Source organism: Antennarius striatus, chromosome 3 (assembly GCF_040054535.1).
Source record: "Antennarius striatus isolate MH-2024 chromosome 3, ASM4005453v1, whole genome shotgun sequence".
NCBI classification, from domain to species: domain Eukaryota; kingdom Metazoa; phylum Chordata; class Actinopteri; order Lophiiformes; family Antennariidae; genus Antennarius; species Antennarius striatus.
In genome coordinates, this window is record NC_090778.1 from 27824208 (window position 1) to 27849327 (window position 25120).

Consider the following 25120-nt stretch of genomic DNA (forward strand, 5'->3'; position numbering starts at 1 on the left):
TCCCCGTTTACAAGTCATGATGGCGGAACTGTAGTCTCCGGGACGAGCAGGAGTCCAGCGCCCGTCCTCGTTCCGCTGTTGTACATAGTTATTTATTTATCCCCCCCGACTTTGTCCCCACTTCCGGCCGGGTCATGACCCGCTGGGTCCCCACCAAGAGGGAGAAGTACGGAGTCGGTGAGTTCGTGCGTAAATGCGCGCGTTGGGCTCGTCGAGTGAGTCCAGAAGTTCCGAAACAACCGGATTTAGGAAACAACTTGTTGTTTTTCTTGTTCGCGCAGGTCGGACAGACTTCTAACCTCTTTTAGAAACTTCTAGTTGTTTGTTGTGTTGCTTTGATTGTTTGTTGTGTTGCTTTGATTGTTTGTTGTGTTGTTTTTTTGTTTGTTTTGCGGGAACAAATGACTTCCAGACGCGCAGGAGCGCGTTCAGGGACAGGTTCAGGCGTCGTGCCAGGCGTTCGGAGATGTTATCTCAGGGGTTGAAGGAGGAGAACTTCACTCAGTTTTGCTTGAAAAGCCCCCGAAGGGCCCCTAGGGGCCCCCTTCGGGATCTGGCGCTGCGCGTCAGCGTGGAGGACGGCGCGACGCGGTTGTGTCTGTTTGTTGTGTGTCTTCTGGGGCCGTCCGACAGTTTTTGTGTTATTTATAACTTTAACAATAAGGTGTGGCCCTCTCTGATCCACATGTGTTTGTTTGGAGGGACTGAGCTCAAAGTACGGAGGCTCGCAAAGGCCAAAACTCAGTCAGATTCCCCGTGGATTCCAGGTAGAAGGAAGTTGTTGTAAATAAAAATAAAATCCCCAGAGCCTCTAAAAGCACCTGTAGTTACATAATTTAAGAAAATTCAAAAAAAAAAAAAATCAACATGTAACCATGGCAACAGAGAAAACACAAACGAAGGCTTCGCTTCACGACTTTGTTCTTGTGTGCAGAAAATTTCATGAGAAAACAGCTTTTGAGATTTGCCCCGGAAACAAAATGTGGCGTTACCATGGTAACTGGTTAAATTTAGACTGATCTGAGATTGGGATATATATCCCGGGTGACGCGTTCGGTTCATTTCCTGTGTAGTGACAGGTGCATTTTGGGAGTTTGAAGCATTTTATTTATTAGTTTTCGACTTTCAAATTTTGAATAATGTTAAACTTTTGTTTTGCTATTCAAATAATACGAACCTCAGTGAACTTCCTGACTGTATTTCTGAAATGGAATGCACCCCGCTGTGTGTGTTTTTGATCTTGGCTCTTGCAGGCCTCCGTAGCGTTCTGCTGTCAGGTCGCCCTCCACGCCCTCGCAGTAAAGCAGCCGACGGCGAGGCTCTGAACGCTTCCTCCTGTCAGGTCTGCCGGTCGGCGGATACTTCACTGACTCACCGCCCAGTCCGAGCTTTTAGCTTCAGACGCCTCGCAGACGGCGTTTCCTGGTGCGCGGGCGAAGATGAGAACGCTGCATGGGCGGCGGCGGCGAATAGCGTGTCTGGAGGGTGTGTGAATCAGAGCCGGCCGCTGCAGAAGCCTTTATGTGTGTGTTCAGAGCCGGAGCCGCTCTCAGACGCCGCATCAGGTTCCAAAGGAAGCGCCGCCGCCCGTAAATCCACGTGGGGACAGTGGCCCCCGCAGCCAAAGCACTCCCAGTTCGCCACGACCGGCTGATGTTGAGGATTTGTTTTTTTTAACCGTTAATCCCTTTCAGGCCGCTCTCCTGCCTCCCGTTTCCGAAACTGGGCGGGAGTCGCCAACGTGGTCCTGATCCTTCAAACGCCACCGGACCCCCGAACACGCTGTGACATTTTTAATCCGATCAGACCCAAACGCACATTCTTGTGAAGAAAAAAACGAGATATCGACGTTCCCGTTAGCATCAGTAGCGTCGCCGGCGTGTTTGACGTCGTCATCGTTTCCGTATCGCCTCGTCCCGGAGAGAAGAAGCGCTCCGGAGACGGAGCGAAGCGCCGCAGTCAGCATGTGGACGCCGTTGGTTCATTTAATGCATCTTTGCATCCGTAACGACGTCCCGAGGCTTCAAGATCTCCTTAATGAATGGAATTAATGAACTTTATCAAAACCCGCAGAGACGCGTCCGTTCTCACCTCAAAGGTGTCGTATTTCAGCCCATTTGCTTCGCCGGCGCGTTAGCCGCTAACCGCTATCAGCTGATTTTATTCTTTTTTTTTTTAAAGTTTCATCATGTTGGTGGAAAGGTTATTTCCTTCAAGGCTGGGCTTTATTTAGCTGCTAAGTGCTAACAGCTAGGGCGCTACCTGCTGAGATAGCGAGCTTTAGCGCCCTCGGCTAACTTTTCAGATGATTTATTGATAGGGTGTCCAGATCTGGTGGGCGGAGCTTGTTTGATCATCTATCCCTCATTGACGTGTTTGGTTTTTTCGTTCCCTGGAAGGATCACGCGTTCTGCTTCCCAAACAGGAAGTGACGTCATAAATCGTGTTGGCACGCAGAATTTGTGATGGGAAGACGAGTGTGCGCTGTAGCGCCCCCTCCTGTCGGCACCGTGAAGAACAGGTTTCCTGCAGGAGTCCCCGCCCACACCGTCGCCTGGCCCCGCCCCTTGTGGGCGTCATATCTGTAAAACAAACGAGGAGCTGTTGAGATTTACCGCCGATCGATACGACTGTTTGTTCATCTGATTTCTGCCAGAGAGAGGCGCATCGCCGCCGCCGGTTTGATGGACTGACCGGCGGGTCGGTCCGCCGCTCAGAACCGGGTCGCCACCCTTCCCCCGCCTCCAACAAGCGCTCTGTGATCGTCTTCCTGCCTGGTTTTTAAATGACGACCACTCCGCTCCACTTTAATCCCGTTTGACACGATTAGCCTGAACTCGAGAATCAGCTTCTTGATTTATGGATAACTTTTAAGGCCCGGAGGCGGAGCTCCGTTTAAGAGAGGCGGATCGTTTCTGGATGTCTAGACGGGAGACGGGAGGCTCGGTACCGAAACGCCGCGCCGGCCCGAGGAAAACTGGCTCAAAATCAACCTTTAATGGAGTTTTATTTAATGGCTGCTGGGAGATAAACTGTCTGGGCTGGGGAGACGCGACCACACGTCCTCCCTGGTCTAAACGTAGTGTAATCACAACGACCAGAATGTAATCTGATTACAGTAGGACCTCCAGATACGAGCTGTTTAAGATACGAGACGTCCTTCTGTCCGTGTTTGTGTTGGAAATATGAGCAAAACTGTGAGATACAGATGGCGGATGGATACGACGTCAGTGAGACCGGATCTCGTTCTTGACCACGTGTTGGTGGATGAATACGACGTCAGTGAGACCGCATCTCGTTCTTTACCACGTGTTGGCGGATGGATACGACGTGAATGAGACCGCATCTCGTTCTTTACCACGTGTTGGCGGATGGATACGACGTCAGTGAGACCGAATCTCGTTCTCGTTGGTGGAGTAAAGACGTAGCTCGTGTGTTCTCCTGACTTTAGTGTTTCTTTTCATTCTTTATCATTGTTTATATAACTTATATATAATTAATTATACACAGGTAAAATCTGCATGTCTATTGGCTGATTAAAAAAATGTTTTTTTTAATATAATTTAGGGGGTTTGGGGCTTTTTCTTCAAGGCTGGAACGGATTATCTCACATCTGGAGGTCAGACGTCGGTTGATGATGGGAGGATTTGCTGAAACCTGGTCGTATCACAAACATTTTCCAGGTTGAACATTTTTTTTCAAAAGGAGTTAAAATCTTAACGATAACGAATGGGTTAATGACGAGTCATTAAAACACTTTTCTGTGTTCATTTTTTCTTATTTTCTTCAATGAGCTAAATTCAAACGTCCTTTTTAAGCGTCGGGGGAAATGAGTCATCATCAGCCCTAAACGACGTCTTAATGGAGACCTTAACGGAACCAGAACATAATACCTGACGTCCGCTGATGTGGAACCAGAACCATTTTCTCCTCATCAGCTTTATGCGTTTGACACATTTTGCGTGGAGCTGCGCTGAGCGGCTGGAGGCGACGTTCAATTCTTTGCTGGAGCTTTTAGGAGTTTGACGTTGGTGTTGGGATCCAAACGGCTCCTGCTGAGAACCTGAAGCGACTGGCCTGACCTGTTGTTGCATCCCTGTTTTAATGACGCTTATGTTGGTTTCCATTAAATCCAAGTGGCGGTTTGAGTTGTGACATCATCACTAGAATGATGACGTCACCGTGTGATTGGAGGAGAGCTGCTAAATGATCTAGTCTCTTTAAGTTTCCCACTCCTTCAGTTTTATCCTCCACTCCCATCATTTTGACATAAAAACGTAGTAAAACCCAAGCTGTGGATGCTAACAAGTACACTTCCTGTTGAGGGAGGAGCAACACAACCTCCAGCCAATCAGCTCCATTTGAACTCGGAGCTGATGGGGGAAAGCAGAGAGCAGCTGTAATGGTCACATGTTTAACTTCATCCAATCAGAGTCAAGATCTCCATCAACAGCTTCTGAGAATGCTGAAGGTTCTGGACCACCAGGACCACCTGCAGGTTCTGGACCACCAGGACCACCAACAGATTCTGGATCAGTCGCCGTGTTCCCATCCAGATACTCACAGCTGAAGCTGATTGGCTGATGAAACCTGTGATCCTCTGATTGGTCCATTCATGCTCAGCTGTCTGTTGCTAGTTAGTACTCCTACAAGGGTTCTACAGTTACTCCTGACTTCACCTTCATCTTTCGGGTTTTCCGGGTTGCCGACGCCGCGTCGGACTCATACAGCGGAGGCTTTCAGCTGCGCGGCGTGGCGTCACGACGCGGTACCGCCGCGCCATTGCCAGGCGGCGGATCGGCGGCGCCGCTGAATGGAGCTGTGTGGCTCCCAGCAGGCAGATGTCGTTCCTCCGGTCCGCGTTCCACTCACTTTTGTTGTGGCTGCACAAATAATTTCTGTTTCTGTCAAGAGAGTCGTCTTTTCAAACGGGCGCGCAAACCTTTGCCAAGGCCGAGTGACCCTACGAGCTTCACGGCCGCCGGTCCTGAATACACGCGTCGAGGGGGGGTTGGGGTGGGGGGGCTCACTTATTCTGAAGTCGGAGAAATTTTTTCCGTGTTTTGACTTTGAGTCTCGAGAGACGAACAAGAAGTGTTTTGTGACTTTTCTCAAACGAGAGTGAGACTCTTGAATCGCTATTGAAACCCAGCCACCGCTCACCGAGGGAGGGGGACGTGGTCCTTGGATCTCCTCCACCCCCCCAAGTTGAAGAGGAGGAGGAGGAGGAGGAAGCACATCCCTGTTTGTGAAACAGCCGAGTGTGCAGCACAAAGATGATCATTCTGATTAGCAGCTGATAAACTAATCCTCGTCTCCACCATCTGTGATGTTTACCCACAATGCACAGCGGCTTCGTTTCTATGATTTAAATCTCTGAGACGCCGACAGCAGCTGATGTTAAGGAATGTTCTCCTACGTTCAATGAAGGTCACACGCAGTGTCCAGGTTCACGCAGTGAAACAGTCCAGGTTCACGCAGTGAAACAGTCCAGGTTCACGCAGTGAAACAGTCCAGGTTCACACGGTGAAACAGTCCAGGTTCACGCAGTGAAACAGTCCAGGTTCACGCAGTGAAACAGTCCAGGTTCACACGGTGAAACAGTCCAGGTTCACGCGGTGAAACAGTCCAGGTTCACACAGTGAAACAGTCCAGGTTCACGCGGTGAAACAGTCCAGGTTCACGCGGTGAAACAGTCCAGGTTCACGCGGTGAAACAGTCCAGGTTCACGCGGTGAAACAGTCCAGGTTCACGCGGTGAAACAGTCCAGGTTCACGCGGTGAAACAGTCCAGGTTCACGCGGTGAAACAGTCCAGGTTCACGCGGTGAAACAGTCCAGGTTCACGCGGTGAAACAGTCCAGGTTCACGCGGTGAAACAGTCCAGGTTCACGCGGTGAAACAGTCCAGGTTCACGTGGTGAAACAGTCCAGGTTCACGCGGTGAAACAGTCCAGGTTCACGTGGTGAAACAGTCCAGGTTCACGCGGTGAAACAGTCCAGGTTCACGCGGTGAAACAGTCCAGGTTCACGCGGTGAAACAGTCCAGGTTCAGGCGGTGAAACAGTCCAGGTTCAGGCGGTGAAACAGTCCAGGTTCACACAGTGAAACAGTCCAGGTTCACGCAGTGAAACAGTCCAGGTTCAGGCGGTGAAACAGTCCAGGTTCAGGCGGTGAAACAGTCCAGGTTCACACGGTGAAACAGTCCAGGTTCACGCGGTGAAACAGTCCAGGTTCACGCGGTGAAACAGTCCACGTTCACGCGGTGAAACAGTCCAGGTTCACACAGTGAAACAGTCCAGGTGTGATGGTGCAGGAAGTGGTCGGGTTGGTGGATCCATAGATGCGTTATTAGCTCACCAATCACTGATCAGCATCACTGGGGGGGCGGGTCAACCAGGTGTGGTCCTGTAACAACAGGGACGGACTGAAAACACTGAACCCGTCACCCCAACAGGAAACGAGGGTTCTTCTCCATGGGGGTGTTGTTCGGTTTGGGTGAATGCGTTTTACGGAGGGCTTGAAAAATCTCTGAGTGAGGAGGAAGTGATGATGGGGGGGGTGTTAGGTCCTGTTAGGTTTGGTATTCAGACGGAGGTGTGACGAGCTGAGCCAGTTGAAGCGTGCTGTGAAATCCCCCCTCCAGCAACAAGCAGCATTACCATGCAAGTCAGGGCAGAGTTCTGCTCCGAGTTCCTGCATCTCCAGCGGCTGCAGCCTCGCCATCTGCAGCCGTCGTTGGCGTGCGTTGTGGTCCCGTCCCTCCCACACCTGTTCAGTCAAAGGTGAGGCGGGAGTCGCCTCCGCCGGAGCCGATAAAGTTCATAAAGCGAGCGCCGCCGCCGCCGCCGATCACGTTGCCTTTGTAGCTGCTGACTGCGGGCCCCCGGGCCATCGCTTTAAATTAAGAACCGTCAAAACGTGCAAAGGTCGGAATCGGACGGCCATGCTGAGCACACACACACACACACACACACACACACACACACACACACACCCGCTGTGACACAGATGAGGAATAAATCCCAGCTCCAGATCCTCCCTTCTCCTCCGTGAGGAGGTGGAATTGGTTTCCATCTCCCGGGAGAATCCTGTGATTCAGAACGGTTTTAAAAGCAGAGTCTGAGCAGCGAGTGATTGGAGGAGGATTTTCTTAATCCACTAGACCTTGAGGAGGATGGGAACAGTTTTTATTCAACACTGTGTGTCTTCCTGCTTTTGTCCCTCAGCCGTCTACAACTACGACCCGACTGGAGAGCAGGATCTGTGTCTGCAGGTCGGGGACACGGTGCACATACTTGAGAAATTGGAAGGTGAGTGATTGTGGGACACGCCCCGACACGTTTGCCGCCGCCCGCTCCGAGGCAAGCCGGCGCAGGAACTCCATCGGCGTAACCGTGGAGATGAGGGCGGACTCAGTTCACCCAAAGAAGGAACGCTCCGCCTTCATCTCCACGGCGTTCTCTTTTAACGCCTGAAGAAGACGGGCGGAACTTATGGAGGTCATTTCCTGCCAAAATCAAAGGAAGCAGGTTTTAAAGCGACTTGGTTCTCAGAGGAGCAGCTTTAACTCTATTTATTTGTTATTGTTTAGTTTGGGGGTGTTTTTTTGGCTCCAAACTAAAATGTCTCATGACGCCAACATGTCTGATCCACAAAGTGTTCCCTAAAAAAATTCAATCGAACATCAAAAACTGCCTTATAATAAAAAATAACGGCAATAAAACCCCCCCACAATTTATTTGGTTTGTCCCAAAAATACCACCCCCATCCATCTCCGTTTTGGTTCGTCCTGGTTCTTTGGGGATTGTTGGGTCTTCTTCTACTGAACTGAGTTTGACCTCTTCCCCTGTGTCCGTCAGGCTGGTACAGAGGCTACACGCTGCGCAACAAGTCCCAGAAGGTGAGGGCGTGGCCGTCACGTGACCGTTCTGTGCCCGATGGCGTCCCTCGCTCACTTCTTTACTGACGACCCTCCGTTGTTTCCTCAGGGTATTTTCCCGGTGTCCTACATCCACCTGAAGGAGGCCACGGTCGAGGGAATCGGGTGAGGTCACGCCCCGCGTCGTGGTGGCGTTTCGCTTGACGTTTGGTTTGATATCGACTGATGACTTGATTCTTCTCTGTCGTGGACCCGCAGCCAGCAGGAAATAGTAATCCCAGCGGATTTACCCCTGGTGCAGGAGCTCGGGGCGACTCTGAGGGAATGGGTGCAGATATGGCACCAGCTCTTTGTGGTAGGTGGAGGTTGGTCGGCGTGATTGTGGACCTCTCCCCGCGTCGCACCCCTTCATTCACACCTCCGTCCGACAGGCGAGCAGGACCAACCTGTTCAGGAGCGTTCAGCAGATGGCCTACAGCCTCATCGAGTATCGATCCCAGATCGTGTCGGGAACGCTGCCCAAGGACGACCTGGTGGAGCTCAAGAAGAAAGTCACGGCCAAGATCGATTACGGAAACCGGTGAGAACGCGGTCGAGACAGGTCGACCTCGGGTTACGGCGCCTGGAGTCTGAATTAACCAAATATTATTGAAATGCATCCATTAATGGAGTTCAGTACTGAACTGGGAATGGTGATCTTCACTTGGCGTCGTTTTTTGACTTCGGTTGCGTCTCCAGGAACAGTTGAACGACAGAAGTCGAGGTTTTATTTATCTGCTCACTGGTGCTGATGCTCTGTGCCGCTCAGGATTCTGGGATTGGACCTGGTGGTGCGAGATGAAGCAGGAAACACGTTGGACCCCGACTGGACCAGTACGGTCAGCCTGTTCCGCGCTCACGAGACGGCGTCGCGCAGTATTGACGACCGGATACAGGAGGAGAAGGCATGACCGCGCACGTCCGATCCGACGCCGGCGTCCGGTCCCGGTTCTGCTTTAACTCCGAATGCCTTGCTCAACAGACGCGGCTGCAGAACCTGGAGATGCGGCGTCAGACCCTGTTCAGTACCGTCCACACCTACAGCCTCCTCATGAACCTGAAGAACTTTGTGTGCAACATCGGCGAGGACGCCGAGCTGCTGATGTCCCTCTACGACCCGGACCAGTCCGAGTTCATCAGGTTTGTCTCCGCCTTCCGCCGTCCTCAAGGGCGAACGAATCAAACACCCCTTCCTCACAGTGGCGCAAAACTTTTGTTAGCGTTAGCCTGTAGCACCTCTAGATACCCTTTGGGTACCCTGTTGGTGCTTCAGCTGACCAGCAGGGGGCAGCAGGGAGGTTGGGTTGGATGCATCGGAAGGTTTCCTTCAGATTCCAGCAGACGGAACATAAAACGAGTTTCTCTTGTGCTTTTTGTGCTATGTTTTTGTCCTATTTCTGCGTTTCTGACTGACTCTTATTTAAATTCACGCAGTGAGAACTTCCTGGTGCGCTGGGACAGCATGGGGATGCCGAAAGAAATCGAAAAGCTCAACAACCTGCCAGCTCTGTTCACGGTAACTTGAATCCCAGCCCTCCGACTCCCTCCGTTGTGACGCTCTTGTTAACAGGGGTTTTTCCGCGTAAACAAGCTTTTGTCTGCTAGGACGCTGCGATGTTTTACTCTCAGTTCTACGCAGATGATGCTGTTCTGTCGGCGCCGGTTCGCCGACCTCCAGACTCAAGCTAAACCCACTCGGAACCCAAATTGGCCTTCACGTTCTGTTTGCGACAAAATAATGAATGACTAAGGACGCCCTTCCACAAAGACAATCGGCGCAATCGACCCGTTTACTCCTCGCCATCGGCGGCGGCGGCGAAGAGGAGGGGAGGTGCTGTAAATGTCACATATTGATGGGTTTACTTCGTCATTCCCGGTTTATTGTCCGTCTGCTCCGTCCCTGTGAATCGTCAACGGATGAGGAGACGGGAGGCTCCGCCCCCTCCCGCGTGGGCCGATCCCCGCCGTAAATCACGGCGTGTCCTCTGGTTGCAGGACCTGAACAGCAGCGACTTGATGCGGCAGCGCCTCTTCCTGGTCTGTCAGATCATCAGGGTGGGCAGCATGGAGCTGAGGGAGGTCAAGAAGCAAACCGGGGGACTCCGGAGGCCGTTTGGGGTGGCAGGTGAGAAACGAGGATGATGATGATGATGATGATGATGATGATGTCATCAGGTCGTTTTCCTCCGTTCCTTATAGATGTTATTTGTGAAGTTAGAGGAGAAAAACAAAAAAGAAACAAAAAAAAGTTGATGACTCAACGTTTCACCGGGTCAGGTGGTCTCAGGGCGACGTTGTCATGGCGATGTCATGGTACCTGCTGAGCCAGAGAATAAAACACTTATCGTTTTGTTGTGTTTTACGAATTCTAGACTGAACAGACAGTTTTAATCCATTTCAGCCTTGAAAAAAAAGCCTCAAACCCCCTAAATTATGAAAAAAAAACCCCACCTGAGAACACCTGCGTCATGACCTAGAAAATGCCTCCGCCGCGCTTTGGCGAAGGAGTCGGAGGAAATTGGTTTAGCGCCCGTCTTTTTGTTTTGGGCCGGATGATTAGTGGCTCTGATGAGAAATGGTTTCCTCCGCCGTTCCAGCAAATGGACTGAAACCGAACGTTTTAAGTCACATTCCTCTCAGCCAGAGGAAAATGAATATTTCATGGAAAAAGCTCCTGGTGGAAAGAATTCAATCTGCTTTCCGCCCGGCAACAGGTGACGGCGATTCCGACACCTGGATCCGTCTGCAGACTTAAAAACTTCTCCCCGTGTCGTTGTTTTGTTGTGTTTTTTTTTTTTTTCTTTTGCGTGGACTTTATTCCGTTCCTGCGTAGCGACTGTGCTGCTGTGTGTGTCGCCGTAGTGATGGACATCACGGACGTCGCCCACGGCAAAACCGACGACGAGGAGAAGCAGCACTTCATCCCCTTCCAGCAGTGAGTCCTCTGTTCTCTCACTTCCTGTTCGGGAACCCGTTGGGGGGGTGGTGGTGGGGGTCAAACGGCGGGTCCGTCTCAAGGACGGATTCATCAAATTTCAAATGACATTAGAAATTTTATTGGGAATTAACGAGAAATAAACGGGACGTCCAGGAGCTTCACTTCCTGTGGAGTTTATTCACGCGTCTATTTCTGATGTTTGCGTCTCCGATATAAACTGTCTGCTGACAAATCCATCCCAGTTATTAGTTTGTAATTATTCCGCACATAATTAATAGTGATTTGTTGAGGCTGGGGAGATTATTCCTCTCCGTCTTTTGTGGAAAAATGAGGCGTGGGACGAATGTTTTGTCCCAAACACGCAGACGAGGATTAAAAAACGCCTCGACCGGCGGGATCGTCTCCGTCTCTCCGCCCCCAAGGCCTCGCCGCTCCTCTGTTCATTTGTTTGGCCGCCCGCATCCTTCTTTTTCCCCTCCTTCCTCATCCCGACTCCCCCCCCCCCCCCCCCCCAGGATCGCCATGGAAACCTACATCCGTCAGCGTCACCTCATCATGTCGCCCCTCAACCCATCTCGAGTCATCGGGGAGAACGAGCCGCTGACCGCCGTCTTCAACAAGGTCATCGCCACGCGGGAGGTCAACCATAAGGGCCAGGGTAAAGGCGTGTTCCTCTCCTGGGGGGGGGGGGGGGCAGGTGTAATGCAGCATTGAAATTCTTCACCTGTGTGCCGACAGGGCTGTTTGTGACCCTGAAGCTGCTCCCGGGCGACCTCGCCCAGGTGAGGAAGGACTACCCACACTTCGTGGACCGCAGCACGGCCGTCGTCAGGAAGATGGGCTTCCCAGAAATCATCCTCCCAGGTGGGTTTTGGGGGGGGGTCGGCATCGCCGGGGGGGCGTACACCCGGAGGTGAAAACGCGTCGGCGCCTCTCTCGTGCAGGAAACGTGAGGAACGACATCTACGTGACGCTGGTGCAGGGCGAGTTCGACCGCGGGAAGAAGAAGACGCCCAAGAACGTGGAGGTCATCCTGAGCGTGCACGACGACGAAGGCAACGCCATGCAGGTAAGCTAGCCGCGCTCGCCGGCAGGACTTCCATCGTGACATCAACGCTTCGCGGCGGTGATGTGATGTAATGGTCAGCGTTCGCCTTGACGTGTTCCTCCTCTTGCAGAAAGCCATCTTTCCCGGCGCCGGCTACGACGGCATCACGGAATACAAGTCGGTCATCTACTACCAGGTGAAGCAGCCGTGTTGGAACGAAACCGTCAAGGTGAGCTCAGGTGGAGGAAGGAGCTAATCTGGTGACGATACGGAATCATTTCCCGTTTTCACACCTCCGTCTTATCTCCCCCCCCCCCCCACGGCGCCCTGCCAGGTGATGATTCCCATCGAGGACGTGTGCCGCTGCCACCTGAGGCTGATGTTTCGACACAGATCCTCCCAGGACTGTGAGTGACGCTGCTTTTATCGCTACAGAGGAATTCCTGCGTGTAATCCCGGCGGCGCGCTTAACACACTTAACCCCTCCCCTGGTGCGTCCGTTAGCTCGGGACAAATCGGAGAAGCCCTTCGGCATGGCGTTCGTCCGGCTGATGAGGGGCGACGGGACGACGCTGAGAGACGGCCGACACGAGCTCATCGTCTACAAGGTGGCACCGGAGATGAACGAATCGATCGGGATGAGATGAGATCGCGTCGCTGATCAATAGTCGCGTTTCCCCCCCCCAGGTGGATGTGAAGAAGGCGGAGGACGCCAAGCTGTACCTGACGCTGCCGGCGACCTGGGCGGAGGTGGAGGAGAAGGAGAGGCAGACGGGGAAGACCTTCCACCACTCGGGAGCCATTCCCGTCACCAAGGACTCGTTCCAGATCGCCACGCTCACCTGCTCCACCAAACTCACCCAGAACGGTACACGTTCCAATCCGGATCGGTGGGCGTTTCCCCCCTCGCCGGCGGGTCCTGACCTTCTCGCCTGCTCCTCCTCCAGTGGATCTCCTCGGCCTGTTGAACTGGAGGTCCAACCCGGAAGCTCTGGACCAGATCCTGCAGAGGCTAATGGAGGTGGAGGGAAACGAGATCGTCAAGGTGAGTGTGAGGAGGCGGGGCCAAAGGCGGCGCGCTTTGCGTCACGAGTGTTCTTTGACGTGTTCTGTGTAGTTTCTGCAGGACACGCTGGACGCCCTGTTCAACATCATGATGGAGACGTCGGAGAAGGAAACCTACGACATGCTGGTGTTCAACGCTCTGGTTGGTTCCCGGACGTGAACGCACTCTGACCTCAAAGCAGTGCATGCTGGGATGCGCTCTCAAGAGACACGTGTGCATCCCAACATGACTGGATTGAGTTATGCCGGTAATATAAAAACTAAACTGGTCTGCAGCGCGGGCTTTAATCTGGATTACAATCCCTGTCAGGGATTAGAGCCCAGATCCAAACACAGACATCTGGAGGGACGGAAGCGTCTCACCCCCCTCCTGTGGAAACGAGTGTCAAACGATGAATGTGGGCCTGAACGTGTTTCTGTTTAACACTCCCGTCTGTCTCCATGACGACCGGCCTTTAGCTCGTGTTGCCGGTCGACCAATCAGACGGACCCGTTCACCCCTGACGCTCAGGCAGCTGCGACTGGACGGCCGGCAGTGACCCCCCCCCCCCGACGACTGGATGACGTCACGGACTTGTTGACGTGTTTGTTGGTTGTTTACTCTTGAGGCGTTTGTTTATGTTTGTGCCGACTTCCTGTCTGTTTCCTCAGGTCTTCATCATCACGCTCATCGGCGACATCAAATTCCAGCACTTCAACCCGGTCCTGGAAACCTACATCAACAAGCACTTCAGCGCCACGCTGGCCTACATGTAGGTCTCCGTAGCCCCGCCCCCATGTGATTGACACCTGACTCATTCACACCCCCCCCCACAGGAAGCTGACCCGGGTCTTGAACTACTACGTGGGCCACGCCGAGGAGCCCGCCCTAACCGAGAGGCTCTACTCGGCGCTCAAGGCTCTCAAGTACCTCTTCAGGTTCATCGTCCAATCCAGAGTCCTCTACTTCAGGTACCGGGGGGGGCGGGGCCTGTCGACCAATCATGTTCTGACGGAGGAAACCCCCCCCCCCCTGCTGACGGCGGCGTCCGGATCCTCGTTCTCAGGTTCTACGGGAACAGCGAGGACGGAGACGCCTTCTTCAACTCCATCCGCACCCTCTTCCTGTCCTTCAACACCCTGATGGACCGCCCGCTGGACGAGGGCGTGAAGATCAAGGTGAGGGGGGGGAGGGAGGCGGAGTTTCACCTGTCCCAACTTTGGCGCCACATTTTTCTTTTTTTCTCCCCCCCCCCAGGGTGCCATCTTGAAATACCTCCCCAGCATCATCAACGACGTGCAGACGGTGTTCGACCCCGTGGAGCTCAGCGTCCTCCTGGCCAAGTTCATCGAGAGCATCCCCGACTCCCAGCTGGTGCGCCAGAAGCTGGGCTGCATGTGCAAGATGGTGGAGAGCGACCTCTTCAGGCAGCCAGGTAAGCGTCGACCTCTGACCCCCAGCAGGATGAGCGCCCCACCCCACCCCCGGTTCTGAGGTGGTGTTTCCTCTCGCCGCCCCCCAGACTGCCGGGACGTCCTCCTGCCGCTGCTGACCGACCAGCTGAGCGGGCAGCTGGACGACCACTCCTGCAAACCCGACCACGAGGCGTGCGCCCAGCTGCTCAGCACCGTGTTGGACAACCTGGACCGCAAGGACGTGGTGAGGACATCCGGGTCGGATCGGCCAATCGCCAATCGGCTCCGTGTCGGCCCGGCGTCTCAGGACGTTCTGTCTGTCCAGGGTCCGACCAGGAGCCACGTCCAGCTGATCATGGAGCGTCTCCTCCGCCGGGTCAACAGGACCGTCATCAACATGGATCGATCGTCTCCCCTCATCGTGAGTCTTCATCGCCGCGTCGTCTTCATCGCGACTGCGTCACGCCTTCAGCAGGAAGTAGAACTGTTGGGCCCCCGTTAGAAGTCAGGGTTCGCCCGTCTTCAGGAAGTTCTCGCCGTTATTTCCTCCTCAGGAAGCTCACACCGCTCCGTTTCCCGTTGCGTTTCCTCCTCAGGAAGCTCACGCCGCTCCGTTTCCCGTTCCGTTTCCTCTTTAGGAAGCTCACGCTGTTCCGTTTCCCGTTCTGTTTCCAGGGACACTACCTCGCCTGCATGACGGCGGTCCTGAAGCAGATGGACGAGATGCATTACGCCCACTACATCAGCACCTTCAAGACCCGACAGGACATCATCGTAAGTGTCCTACCCACCCCACCCCCCACCCCCGACCGCCGCCTCTCGCGGCGTAACACCCCATCAATAACGCGCATTAAAGCAGCCGGGGCACTTACTGCCCCTGAAGGCATCATTGATTCCAGACATTGGGCGGATGGATCGGCGTGGCGTGATGAGGACGTCCGCCGGCCTCCATTAAGCCGCCGAAGCTTTTATGTGCGTGAATCCGCCGCCGCCGGTACAGATGTCCCTCCTCTCTCTCTCTCTGCCCCGCCCTCAGGACTTCCTGATGGAGACGTTCATCATGTTTAAGGACCTGATGGGGAACGTGTTCCCCGCCGACTGGATGGTGATGAACCTGGTGCAGATGCAGGTGTTCCTCAGGGCCATCAACCAGTACTCCCACGTCCTCAACATGTACTTCCTGGACCAGACCAACTTCAAACTGCAGGTGCTTCTCCTTCTTGGGCCAATCAGGAGGCGGCGTTCCGAGGTGGTAATTACGGCATTAATATTTGAACACCCTCCCGCCCCCACCCCCCCTTGCAGCTGTGGAATAACTACTTCCATCTGGCCGTGGCGTTCCTCACCCACAAGACGCTGCAGCTGGAGTCCTTCTCCCAGGAGAAGAGGAATAAGATTCTGAACAAGTGAGGAGGTTCCATGTGGGGGGGGGGGGGGTTTAAAGGAGTTGGTCGATTAAAAAGGGGGGTGTTATTTACAGGTACGGCGACATGAGGAAGACCATCGGGTTCAAGATGAAGGACATGTGGTACAATCTGGGTGAGCGCTGCGATAACACATGGATGGGGGCAGGGGGGGCGGGGGTTTATTCCATGCCTTCCGGTGATGGGGAGGGAATAATATTTTATGTTGTTGTTTGGTCTGCCTGCGTTATTAAATCCGCCCCTCCATATTTGCGCGTGACGGCGCCGGCTCGTCCCTCAGGCCCCCACAAAATGAGGTTCATCCCGGGGATGGTGGGGCCCGTCCTGGAGGTCACGCTGGTGCCGGAGCCCGAGCTGAGGAAGGCCACCATCCCCATCTTCTTCGATATGATGCAGTGCGAGCACAACTTCACCCCCGAGCACACGTTTGAGAAGGTAAGCCGCCGCCGCCGCCGCCGCCGCCTCGAACAGGCTCGGATGTGACGTTTGAGGCTCGGCGTTGGATTTTTTTTTTTTTTTAATTTGCTTCTTCTCTTTGCAGTTTGAGCACGAGCTGATCACCAAACTGGATCAAGAGGTGGAAGGCGGCCGAGGAGACGAGCAGTACAAAGTCCTGCTGGAGAAAATGTAAGACCGGAACGCCGCAGACGGACAGGAAGTTAAACCAACCGCAGCAAAAGCTCAAAATTGTTGAATAAAAACCGCCAAAAAGTCATGAAATAACGCCGATCTTGACCTCGTGACCTTGTGATTTTACACTAAAGCTCCAGAAATGTGGTTTAGATGTTCCAGGACTCTATAAAAGCCACGTTTTTAGACTTTTATCGTACGTTTGTATTCATAGACTTTATTAAAATCGCCCCAGGCGCTGAAGTCATTTGTCTACCCGAGTAAAACCGGTTCCACTTTTTAGGTTAAGTGATTTTTCGGCGTCGCTCTGAGACAAACGAGTCTCGTCGACTTAAATCCGATTGGATGGAGAGAAAAAAAACAAAAAAAAACGACTTTATGTGACGATAAAAGATGAGCAGAAGCAGCTCCGATGTTGTGATGTCACCACGCTCCGACCAATCCCGGGAGGCGTGATGTGACGGATGATGTGATGTGTGTCGTCCCCCCCTCCATCCCCCCATCAGCCTGCTGGAGCACTGCCGGCGCCACCGCTACCTGTCCCAGTCGGGGGAGGAGCTGGCGCTGCTGCTCAGCAGCCTGCTGGAGAACCTGCTGGCCTACCGCACCATCACCCACGACGAGAGCCCCGAGCACCGCATGAGCTGCACCGTCAACGTCCTGGTAGGCCTGCGATCAGACCGTGATTGGCTACAGCTCTGGGGGAGGGGGCGGGCAGAAGAATTAACTTTTTATCTCTCTGGCAGAATTTCTATAAGGAAAAGGAACGGGAGGATATTTACATCCGGTGAGTCGGAGGGAATGTTTGGTGTTTGTCTTCACACCTGTTCACACCCCTGTCTTCACACCCGTTCACACACCTGTCTTCACACCCGTTCACACCCGTGTCTTCACACCTGTCTTCACACCTGTCCTCACACCTGTCCTCACAGGTACCTGTACAAGCTGAGGGACCTACACCTGGACTGTAACAACTACACGGAGGCGGCGTACACGCTGCTGCTGCACGCCGAGCTGCTGGAGGTCTCTGACAAGCCTTTCTATTGGGGGTGGTGGTGTGTGTGTGTGTGTGTGTGTGTGTGTGTGGGGGGGGGGGGGGTCATGTGTTCACACACAAGATGGAGGAATCAGGTGTCTGGAGCCTCCTGTTCAAACGGGTTGATGACTTCACTGACACGTTATTGATCGATTGACCAATGGAGATGGAATGTATGGACGTCACACGTGACCTCAAAGCTGCATTATCTCAGATACCGGTAGGGGGCGGTTTCTGATGCCCCCCCCCTAAATATACAGTTAATCTCATAATCTGGATTATGATTAACCTCCAGCTCCACCCACACACACGTGTGTCCTCCGGGTGAGACCCTGGACTATCTCTAGTCAGAACCTTCCTGATGGTCGGTTTCCTCCCCAGTGGTCGGACAAGCCCTGTGCTGCTCACCTGATTCACAGAGATGGGGGTCACGTCTGGACCCAGCAGGAGCTGAAGGAGAGGCTCTTCCAGGAGATCATATGTTACCTGGACCAGGGCAAGGTGAGGATTACCTGCCCCTTACCTCTCGCCTGCCCCGTTACCTCTCGCCTGCCCCGTTACCTCTCAACTGCCCCGTTACCTCTCACCTGCCCCGTTGCCTCTCACCTGCCCTGTTACTTATCATCTGAGTGGTTACCTCTCACCTGCTCTGTTACCTCTCATCTGCCCCATTACCTCTCGCCTGCCCCGTTATCTCTTGTTTGCCTCATTACCTCTTGCCTGATTCGTTACCTCTCTCCTTCCCCGTTATCTCTTGCCTGCCCCGTTACCTCTCGTCTGCCCCGTTACCTCTCGTCTGCCCCGTTACCTCTCGCCTGCCCCGTTATCTCTCGCCTGCCCCGTTACCGCTCGTCTGCCCCATTACCTCTCGCCTGCCCCGTTACCTCTCGCCTTCCCCATTACCTCTCGCCTGCCCCGTTACCTCTCGCCTTCCCCATGACCTCTCGTCTGCCCTGTTACCTCTCGCCTGCCCCGTTACCTCTCGCCTTCCCCGTTACCTCTCGTCTGCCCCGTTACCTCTCGACTGCCCCGTTACCTCTCGCCTGCCCCGTTACATCTCGCCTGCCCCGTTACCTCTCGTCTGCCCTGTTACCTCTCGCCTTCCCCATGACCTCTCGCCTTCCCCGTTACCTCTCGTCTGCCCCGTTACCTCTCGCCTGCCCCGTTTCATCTCGCCTGCCCCGTTACATCTCGCCTGCCCCGTTACGTCTCGCCGGTGCTTCTGTCTCCCCAGATGTGGGAGAAGGCCATCGAGTTGGGGAAGCAGCTGGCCAAGATGCACGAGGGCCACATGTTTGACTTCATGGAGCTGAGCCAGTTGCTGGTAGGAGGACGTCTCCATGGCGATTCAAACAAACAGTACAGAATCAGCCGATACGGAACTGAGTGCTTCTTTATCATCAGACGGCGCACAGTCAAACTTTGTTCAAGGAGAAATTAAAAAGCGAATGCACAAGCAAGTCGACCAGACGACCTGATAAATAAAACAAACGCATAAATGAAGAGCCGCCTTCTGAAGCGTTAGGAGTAATTGGAAAAAGGAAAATGGGAGCAGGCGCATTCTTCATTATTGAGATTTAATTTCCAAGAGACCTGAAGAGGATATTTAAAACATGATCTCTGGGAGAGGTAATTATCTCCATCTCCTGTCGCAGAAAAAACAAGCCAACTTCTACGAGAACATCATGCACGCCATGCGTCCTCAGCCGGAGTACTTCGCCGTGGGATATTACGGCCTCGGATTCCCATCTTTCCTCAGGGTAAGAAACTGATTACCTCTCCAAATAAATCATCACGCCTGCAATGCAATGAATGGACTTCTCAGGCGCTTCTCGGCGCTAATGGCGATAAAGGTTATTGGCTTCTCGATGAGACACGAAAATGTCAAAATGAAAGCAGTCCGGCTCAAAACGACGGGAAGTAGAGCGGATTCTAGTCGCTGAAGTTTCTTCTTCTGCTCTTCTGATGAAATGCTCCAGAACAAGATGTTCATCTACCGGGGGAAGGAGTGCGAATGGCTGGAGGACTTCTGCCAGAAGCTGCTCTCTCAGTTCCCCAACGCCGTTCGGATGACGAGCACGGCGCCCCCTGGAGACGACATCAGCAACTCGCCCGGACATCGTATCCTTTAAGAGTTCTAAACTGGAATGTCACCCTGCATGTAAAATATGATGGAGAATAAAAATTCTTGACGGTAATTGTTGGAAAAGACGGAAAATAAAGCTACTCAATCGTAAGATTAAAATGAATTTTTTGAGAAACAAACAAAAATATTCAAATTCCTCTTAAGTTGGTTCACGCCGGCTGTTTTTAACTCTGTTAGGCTTGTCAACCAGCTCATAATGTAATATTGATGACATCACCTGCAGCGACCCCCCAGCAGCAGAAACCATCAGTGCCTCTCCAACATCTGTGACATTTACCCATAATGCACTGCAGCCAAATGTCATTAATGATTTAAACCTGTGATTCACCAACAGGATAATAAATGTTCTGTGTTCGTCTACATGACAGGAAGGTCACAAGTGGTCCAGGTTCACGCAGTGAAGTGGTCCAGGTTCACGCAGTGAAGTGGTCCAGGTTCACGCAGTGAAACGGTCCGGTCCAGGAGAAAAGAGTGAATTAAATTAAAATTAATCAAAGTGAAGTCAGTATCATATCTGATATTTTGGTTAAAAATTCTAAACCTATTTAAAGAATTGTGTGTTTTCATTTTCAAAGCTAGTTAGCAAATGTTAGCATGCTACATAAAAGTGTAGATGGTGGAGCTGCTAGCATCCTTATCTGGACCTCAGACATCCAGTGCTTCACCGTCAAGCCCGTTCTCACGGTGCCGCACCAGTTTAAAGACAAAGGGGTTCCGGAGCAGATCTTAAAGTGCATTACTGAACACGTACACCTGATGCGGTTTCTCGTGAACACTCAGATTTATAGATCACTGGCCAAACTCACTGATGTCCTTCCCTGCCTTTTGCAGCTATTACAGAACCAATGAAGTGGACCAGTTCCAGTACTCCAAGCCCTTCAGGAAAGGTGAAAAGGACCCAGACAATGAATTTGCAGTGAGCACTTTTTAAATCTACTTCAAAGTACTGAGCTCATTTATGTAGGCACACACTCATAAATTAAAACTAACTGTATACGCAGCCTCACTCTGAAGATTAGTAATGACACCAAAATGTCACCCTTTAACGTTCTGCTGATATTTATTCCACCCCACAGTCCATGTGGATCGAGAGAACCACTTACATCACCGCCTATCGCTTCCCCGGGATCCTCAAGTGGTTTGAAGTCAAGTCGGTCTCAGTGGTGAGGAGCTTCTCCACGCTCAAAACTTTGCTTTTTGCCTTCGCTGTTCATTAACCGGCGGTGTCACTCTTCAGGAGGAGATCAGTCCTCTGCAGAACGCCATCGAGACGATGGAGACGGCCAATGAGAAGCTGAGTAACCTGGTCCAGCAGCAGGCCTGCGACCGCTCGCTGTCCATCAACCCGCTGTCCATGATGCTCAACGGCATCGTCGACCCCGCCGTCATGGGCGGCTTCTCCAACTACGAGAAGGTTGTCTGGATGGTTTTTTGTTTTGTTTTTACATGAAGCTTAAAGCGTCACATCTGTTTACCGTGTTGTTTACGTGTTTGTTTACACGTATGAACGGGGAACCAATCAGCAGAGAGCTTTATAAGCCGTTTCGTCTAGCTCGTCCTGCTTTCGTCCTCTGCAGGCGTTCTTCACAGACGCCTACATCCAGGAGCACCCGGAGGATCAGGAGCGCATCGAGGTCCTCAAACACCTCATCGCCCTGCAGGTAAGCCCCCCCCCCCCCACCCGGGGAGGCGGCGCCCGGTAGGGGCGGAGCATGTTGGGTTGATGCTTCCCCGTCGTCCCGCTCAGATCCCGGTGTTGGCGGACGGGATTCGGATCCACGGGGAGAAGACGACGGAGCAGCTGAAGCCGCTGCACAACCACCTGGTGACGTGCTTCCAGGACCTGCGGGAGAAGGTGGAGAAGCAGTACGGCGTCATCACGCTGGTGCGTGTGTGTGTGTGTGTGTGGGCGGGGGCGGGGGCGGGGGGGAGGGACGCTCCCGTTAACGCAGGGCGGCGCCAACTCAAGTTATCGTCGCTTTTACCGACGCTTCTGGCGTTCGTTACATCGACGCGGGGGTCATAAATCTCCCGTTAGCTCGCTAACGCCGCTCCCTAAGCTCCGCCTGTCATTCTGCCCCCCCCCCCCATGATGACGCTTCATCCCGTTTGTGTGTCCCAGCCCTGCTCCCTCGCCGAGAAGAAGAAGAGTCGCGTGGGCTCGGTGGTGATGCCCTACATCCTGTCCTCCACCCTGCGCCGCATGTCCACCGTCTCCACCCTGTCCAGCACGTCCTCAGGCCTCTCCAGTGGCTCCGCCTCCTCAGATGGCTCCGCCTACATGTCCTTGCAAGAGTCAGTCCCAGCCCCCCATTCCAGTGCCGCTCCCCCCCCCTTGTCTGCTTTTGCCTCCTGTCTGTCAGTCTCTGCGCTCCCATCTGTCCCGACCAATCACTGACAAGCCGTTCCGTGTTGTCCCGCCCCCAGCGATCGCAGGACGTCGGTTCTGTCCCGGTCCGAGGAGGACAACCGGATCGCCCGGAAGAACAGGAAGGAGTGGAGCGTCAGCAAGTCCCAGGTGCTGCTGGAGCGGCAGGCGGACGTGGATGAGGTGAGGCTTTCTATTGGGCGGTGAGCGTGGGGGGCGGGGCTTATGGCAGGCAAAGAAACGCACCTGATGTTTAAACAACAAGTAGCTGGAGGCGGAGCCAGCACTCTGATCGGGTTCTGATTGGCCCCGGCCAACGTTTACATGTCTGATGGAATATATAACATATAAACGGAGGCTGTAAGAGGTTTCCATGGTAACGGGTGTCCATGTTCACTTGAGGGATGGGATGTAGCGACGCCAGAAAACATTGGAGCTCATTTGTTGACGTGATTTCCTGCGTTAGCTCCTCCCCCTTTTCTTCTACTTCCGTATTATTGAATTTTTTTATTTAAAATTTTTTTTTTTTAACAAAATTTTGTAAAAATAAAATAATTTGGTAAAATCTCGGTTCTTAATGGATTTGTTAGAAATCAGTTCAGGACCTGAACGTTTTAGATTCAACAGCCTGGATCTGGATCTGGTGGGCGGAGCTCCTTTATGCTTCACGCCAGTGGGCGGAGCTTCTTGATGCTCATCTTCCTTTCTTTTCTGGTTCTAGACCCCCCCGGAGAAGCAGCAGAGACCCAAGAGCCTCCAGCTGGGGGACCGGCGTCTGACCCTGTCGCTGTTCCAGGGGGCGTCGTCCCAGCTGAGCCTGTCCAACCCTCTGAGCCCGCTGCCGGCCTCGCCCCACACCCCCCACACCCCACGCAGCTCCAGTGTGTACCCCGACCCCCAACACCCCCACAACGACCTTAACGGGCGACGCCCGCTCACGCCGTCTCTCCTCTGGCAGGTTACTCGTCTCTCCTCAGCGACAACGACGGCGGCGGCGCCTTCGACACCCCAGGGACCCCTCCACCCATGCCTCCGAAGAAACACCCGCACGAGATTGACAACTCGGCAGCAGAGGTACCGTGAGAAAACAGCCCCCCCCCCTCACTGATGCATATTTAATGACGCGTGGAACTGGAAATATTCTGTTTCTTACTGGCATTTGAAGTCCTGCTCTCTTCTCTTCCCACAGTTCACTCCCCCGCTCCCCCTGAAGATCGAGAGCAAACCTCCGCCGCCGCCCCCCAAAGCGCGGAAGTCGATGTTCCCGTCGTACGAGCACGCCCCCCACTAAGGCTTGCCTTTCCTCAATTTGGGGTGGGGGGGGGGCAGTGCAGTTGCCTTTGGATTCTGATGCGAGTCTGTGCAGCTCTTTGTTGTTCGGTTTTGCGTCGCAGCCGGGAGGAGGAACTAAAAGTCGGGGGTTTTGTTGTGAGAGGGGACGAATTCAGGGTCGCCCCGGCCCGATCGGATCGGATGCTTCATCCTTGAGGGAAAGAAAAGAGTGTACAGACTTGGTGGTTTTATTGCAGGGACAAAGGCGAGGTAGTATTTAGCTTCCACGTGACACTGGACGACTTCCTGTCCGCTCGGCGGCGTTCCTCAGGGCGGGGGGGGGGGGGGGGGGGGGGGACGCCGCCGTAGCTCCAGAGAGAATGTGACGGTTCATACGATTACGATGAACCGGTTTTGACGCAACGGCGTTGTTTTTAGGTGCTGTTCAGACCCGGGGCCGACGCCCGTCCTGGTTCACATGATTCCGGTAAATGACTGCTGTAACGTTAAATCGTAACGTTAAATCGTAACGTTAAATCGTAACGTTAAAGCCACGGCTTTAGATCCAATCACACTTAATGAAGAGTAACCAGGTGTGACCAGGTCTGATGGAACCCCCCCAGGACGGATGCTGGACCAGGTGTGAACAGGCTGTCAGACACTGGATGGCGCCGATGAATGTGCAGCAGGTTTTTAAAATTTTTGAAATGTTTTTGTGATGCTGCTGCTTCTGATGACGGTGACACGACACCGGTCTCATGTGGATGTGAGCCAGCAGATGGCTAACTTAGCTTAGCCTAGCTTAGCTTAGCTTAGCTTAGCAAGCAGTGAAACAGAATCCACCAGCAGTGAAACTCATTGATCAACATTTTTATGACTGGAGCGGGCGAGAAAAACGAATGAAACCATCACCTGTGACGGTTGCGGAAAATTTTAAGTCCAGGAAAACAATAAAAAAGATAAATTAATAAATAATAAATTTATTTATATATATATATATATATATATATATATATATATATATATATATATATATATATTATAAATTTATTAAATAAATTTGATAAATGATAATATAAATATATGTGAATTTGTTTAAAGCTGTTTCTAGCCCTTATTCTAGGCTAAGCTAAGTTAAGCTAGCAGGCTTCATATTTAGAGTCATGTGATGTGGTGTTGTAATCTTATTGGTCACCGAGAAAGTATATAAGCACCTCCAAAAATGAACCGGTCCAATAAAGAACTTTGAAATGCTGTAAGGTACAAAAAAAAAACTTTTATATTTCAGGTGTTGGTATTTTCATTTTTAAATTATTTTTTATTTCTTGAATATTTTAACAGATGTTTTATTTTTATGCAGCATGAACAGATTTACAACTTCCTGCTTTAAATATGCGCTGTTTAGATTTTTACGGAAAAAAATAAGTGACCGCCTTTAAATGCTAAATCTATGCATGTAAGGTTTTTATGTGAAAATGATCAAAACACAATCGATTATTAAGGTGTCAGTATTTTGATTGTTTTTGTACGATAATTGTCAAGAAATTTTATACAATTTTCAAGAGATTTATGATTTTTAATGAACAAGCTGGAAATGATTGAACAAAAAATAAAGACGTAATGAAAAGAAAACGCCTTCAGGACAGTTTTTATCGTGTAAACGGGATTTTGTCTAAAATTTAAAAACAAAGCAAAGATTGAAATTTCTTGTTTGCCTGCAAAGTGCAAATAATTTTGCCAGCGCCCCCTGCTGGTAACAGGAAGAACTCCATCTCACGTTGACGTCATGTCATTTTCATGTGATTGTCGCACAATTTACTGCAATAGAACAATTAGTGGGTGTTCTCTAGCGCCCCCTTGTGGATGGATTGAGAACAACT

General features: G+C 52.4%; 1 protein-coding gene across 2 annotated transcripts; it reads left to right on the forward strand.

Annotated features, from left to right (window-relative positions):
- On the forward strand, positions 1 to 24200 carry dock5 (dedicator of cytokinesis 5). 2 transcript variants are annotated; one of them, XM_068310127.1, is made up of 50 exons: positions 1 to 177; positions 7227 to 7310; positions 7860 to 7900; positions 7989 to 8044; positions 8138 to 8234; positions 8311 to 8459; positions 8688 to 8823; positions 8901 to 9058; positions 9353 to 9434; positions 9914 to 10043; positions 10781 to 10853; positions 11372 to 11514; positions 11595 to 11720; positions 11801 to 11925; positions 12035 to 12133; positions 12239 to 12311; positions 12409 to 12512; positions 12592 to 12772; positions 12852 to 12949; positions 13022 to 13111; positions 13621 to 13721; positions 13786 to 13920; positions 14016 to 14127; positions 14207 to 14384; positions 14472 to 14608; positions 14690 to 14785; positions 15040 to 15138; positions 15401 to 15571; positions 15670 to 15770; positions 15845 to 15903; positions 16069 to 16223; positions 16330 to 16415; positions 16925 to 17081; positions 17165 to 17205; positions 17351 to 17441; positions 17836 to 17955; positions 18689 to 18778; positions 19110 to 19214; positions 19434 to 19575; positions 20250 to 20331; positions 20432 to 20516; positions 20677 to 20763; positions 20838 to 21014; positions 21178 to 21261; positions 21348 to 21485; positions 21723 to 21895; positions 22028 to 22151; positions 22690 to 22849; positions 22927 to 23042; positions 23158 to 24200. In XM_068310127.1, exons 1-50 carry the CDS (start codon positions 135 to 137, stop codon positions 23257 to 23259), a joined length of 5592 nt encoding a protein of 1863 aa, XP_068166228.1. In that variant the 5' UTR covers positions 1 to 134; the 3' UTR covers positions 23260 to 24200. The 2 variants fall into 2 exon arrangements, with proteins under 2 accessions (XP_068166228.1, XP_068166229.1); XM_068310128.1 differs by lacking the exons at positions 21723 to 21895; positions 22927 to 23042; positions 23158 to 24200 and having other exon boundaries at positions 22690 to 22829.
- The last annotated feature ends 920 nt before the right edge of the window (positions 24201 to 25120 follow it).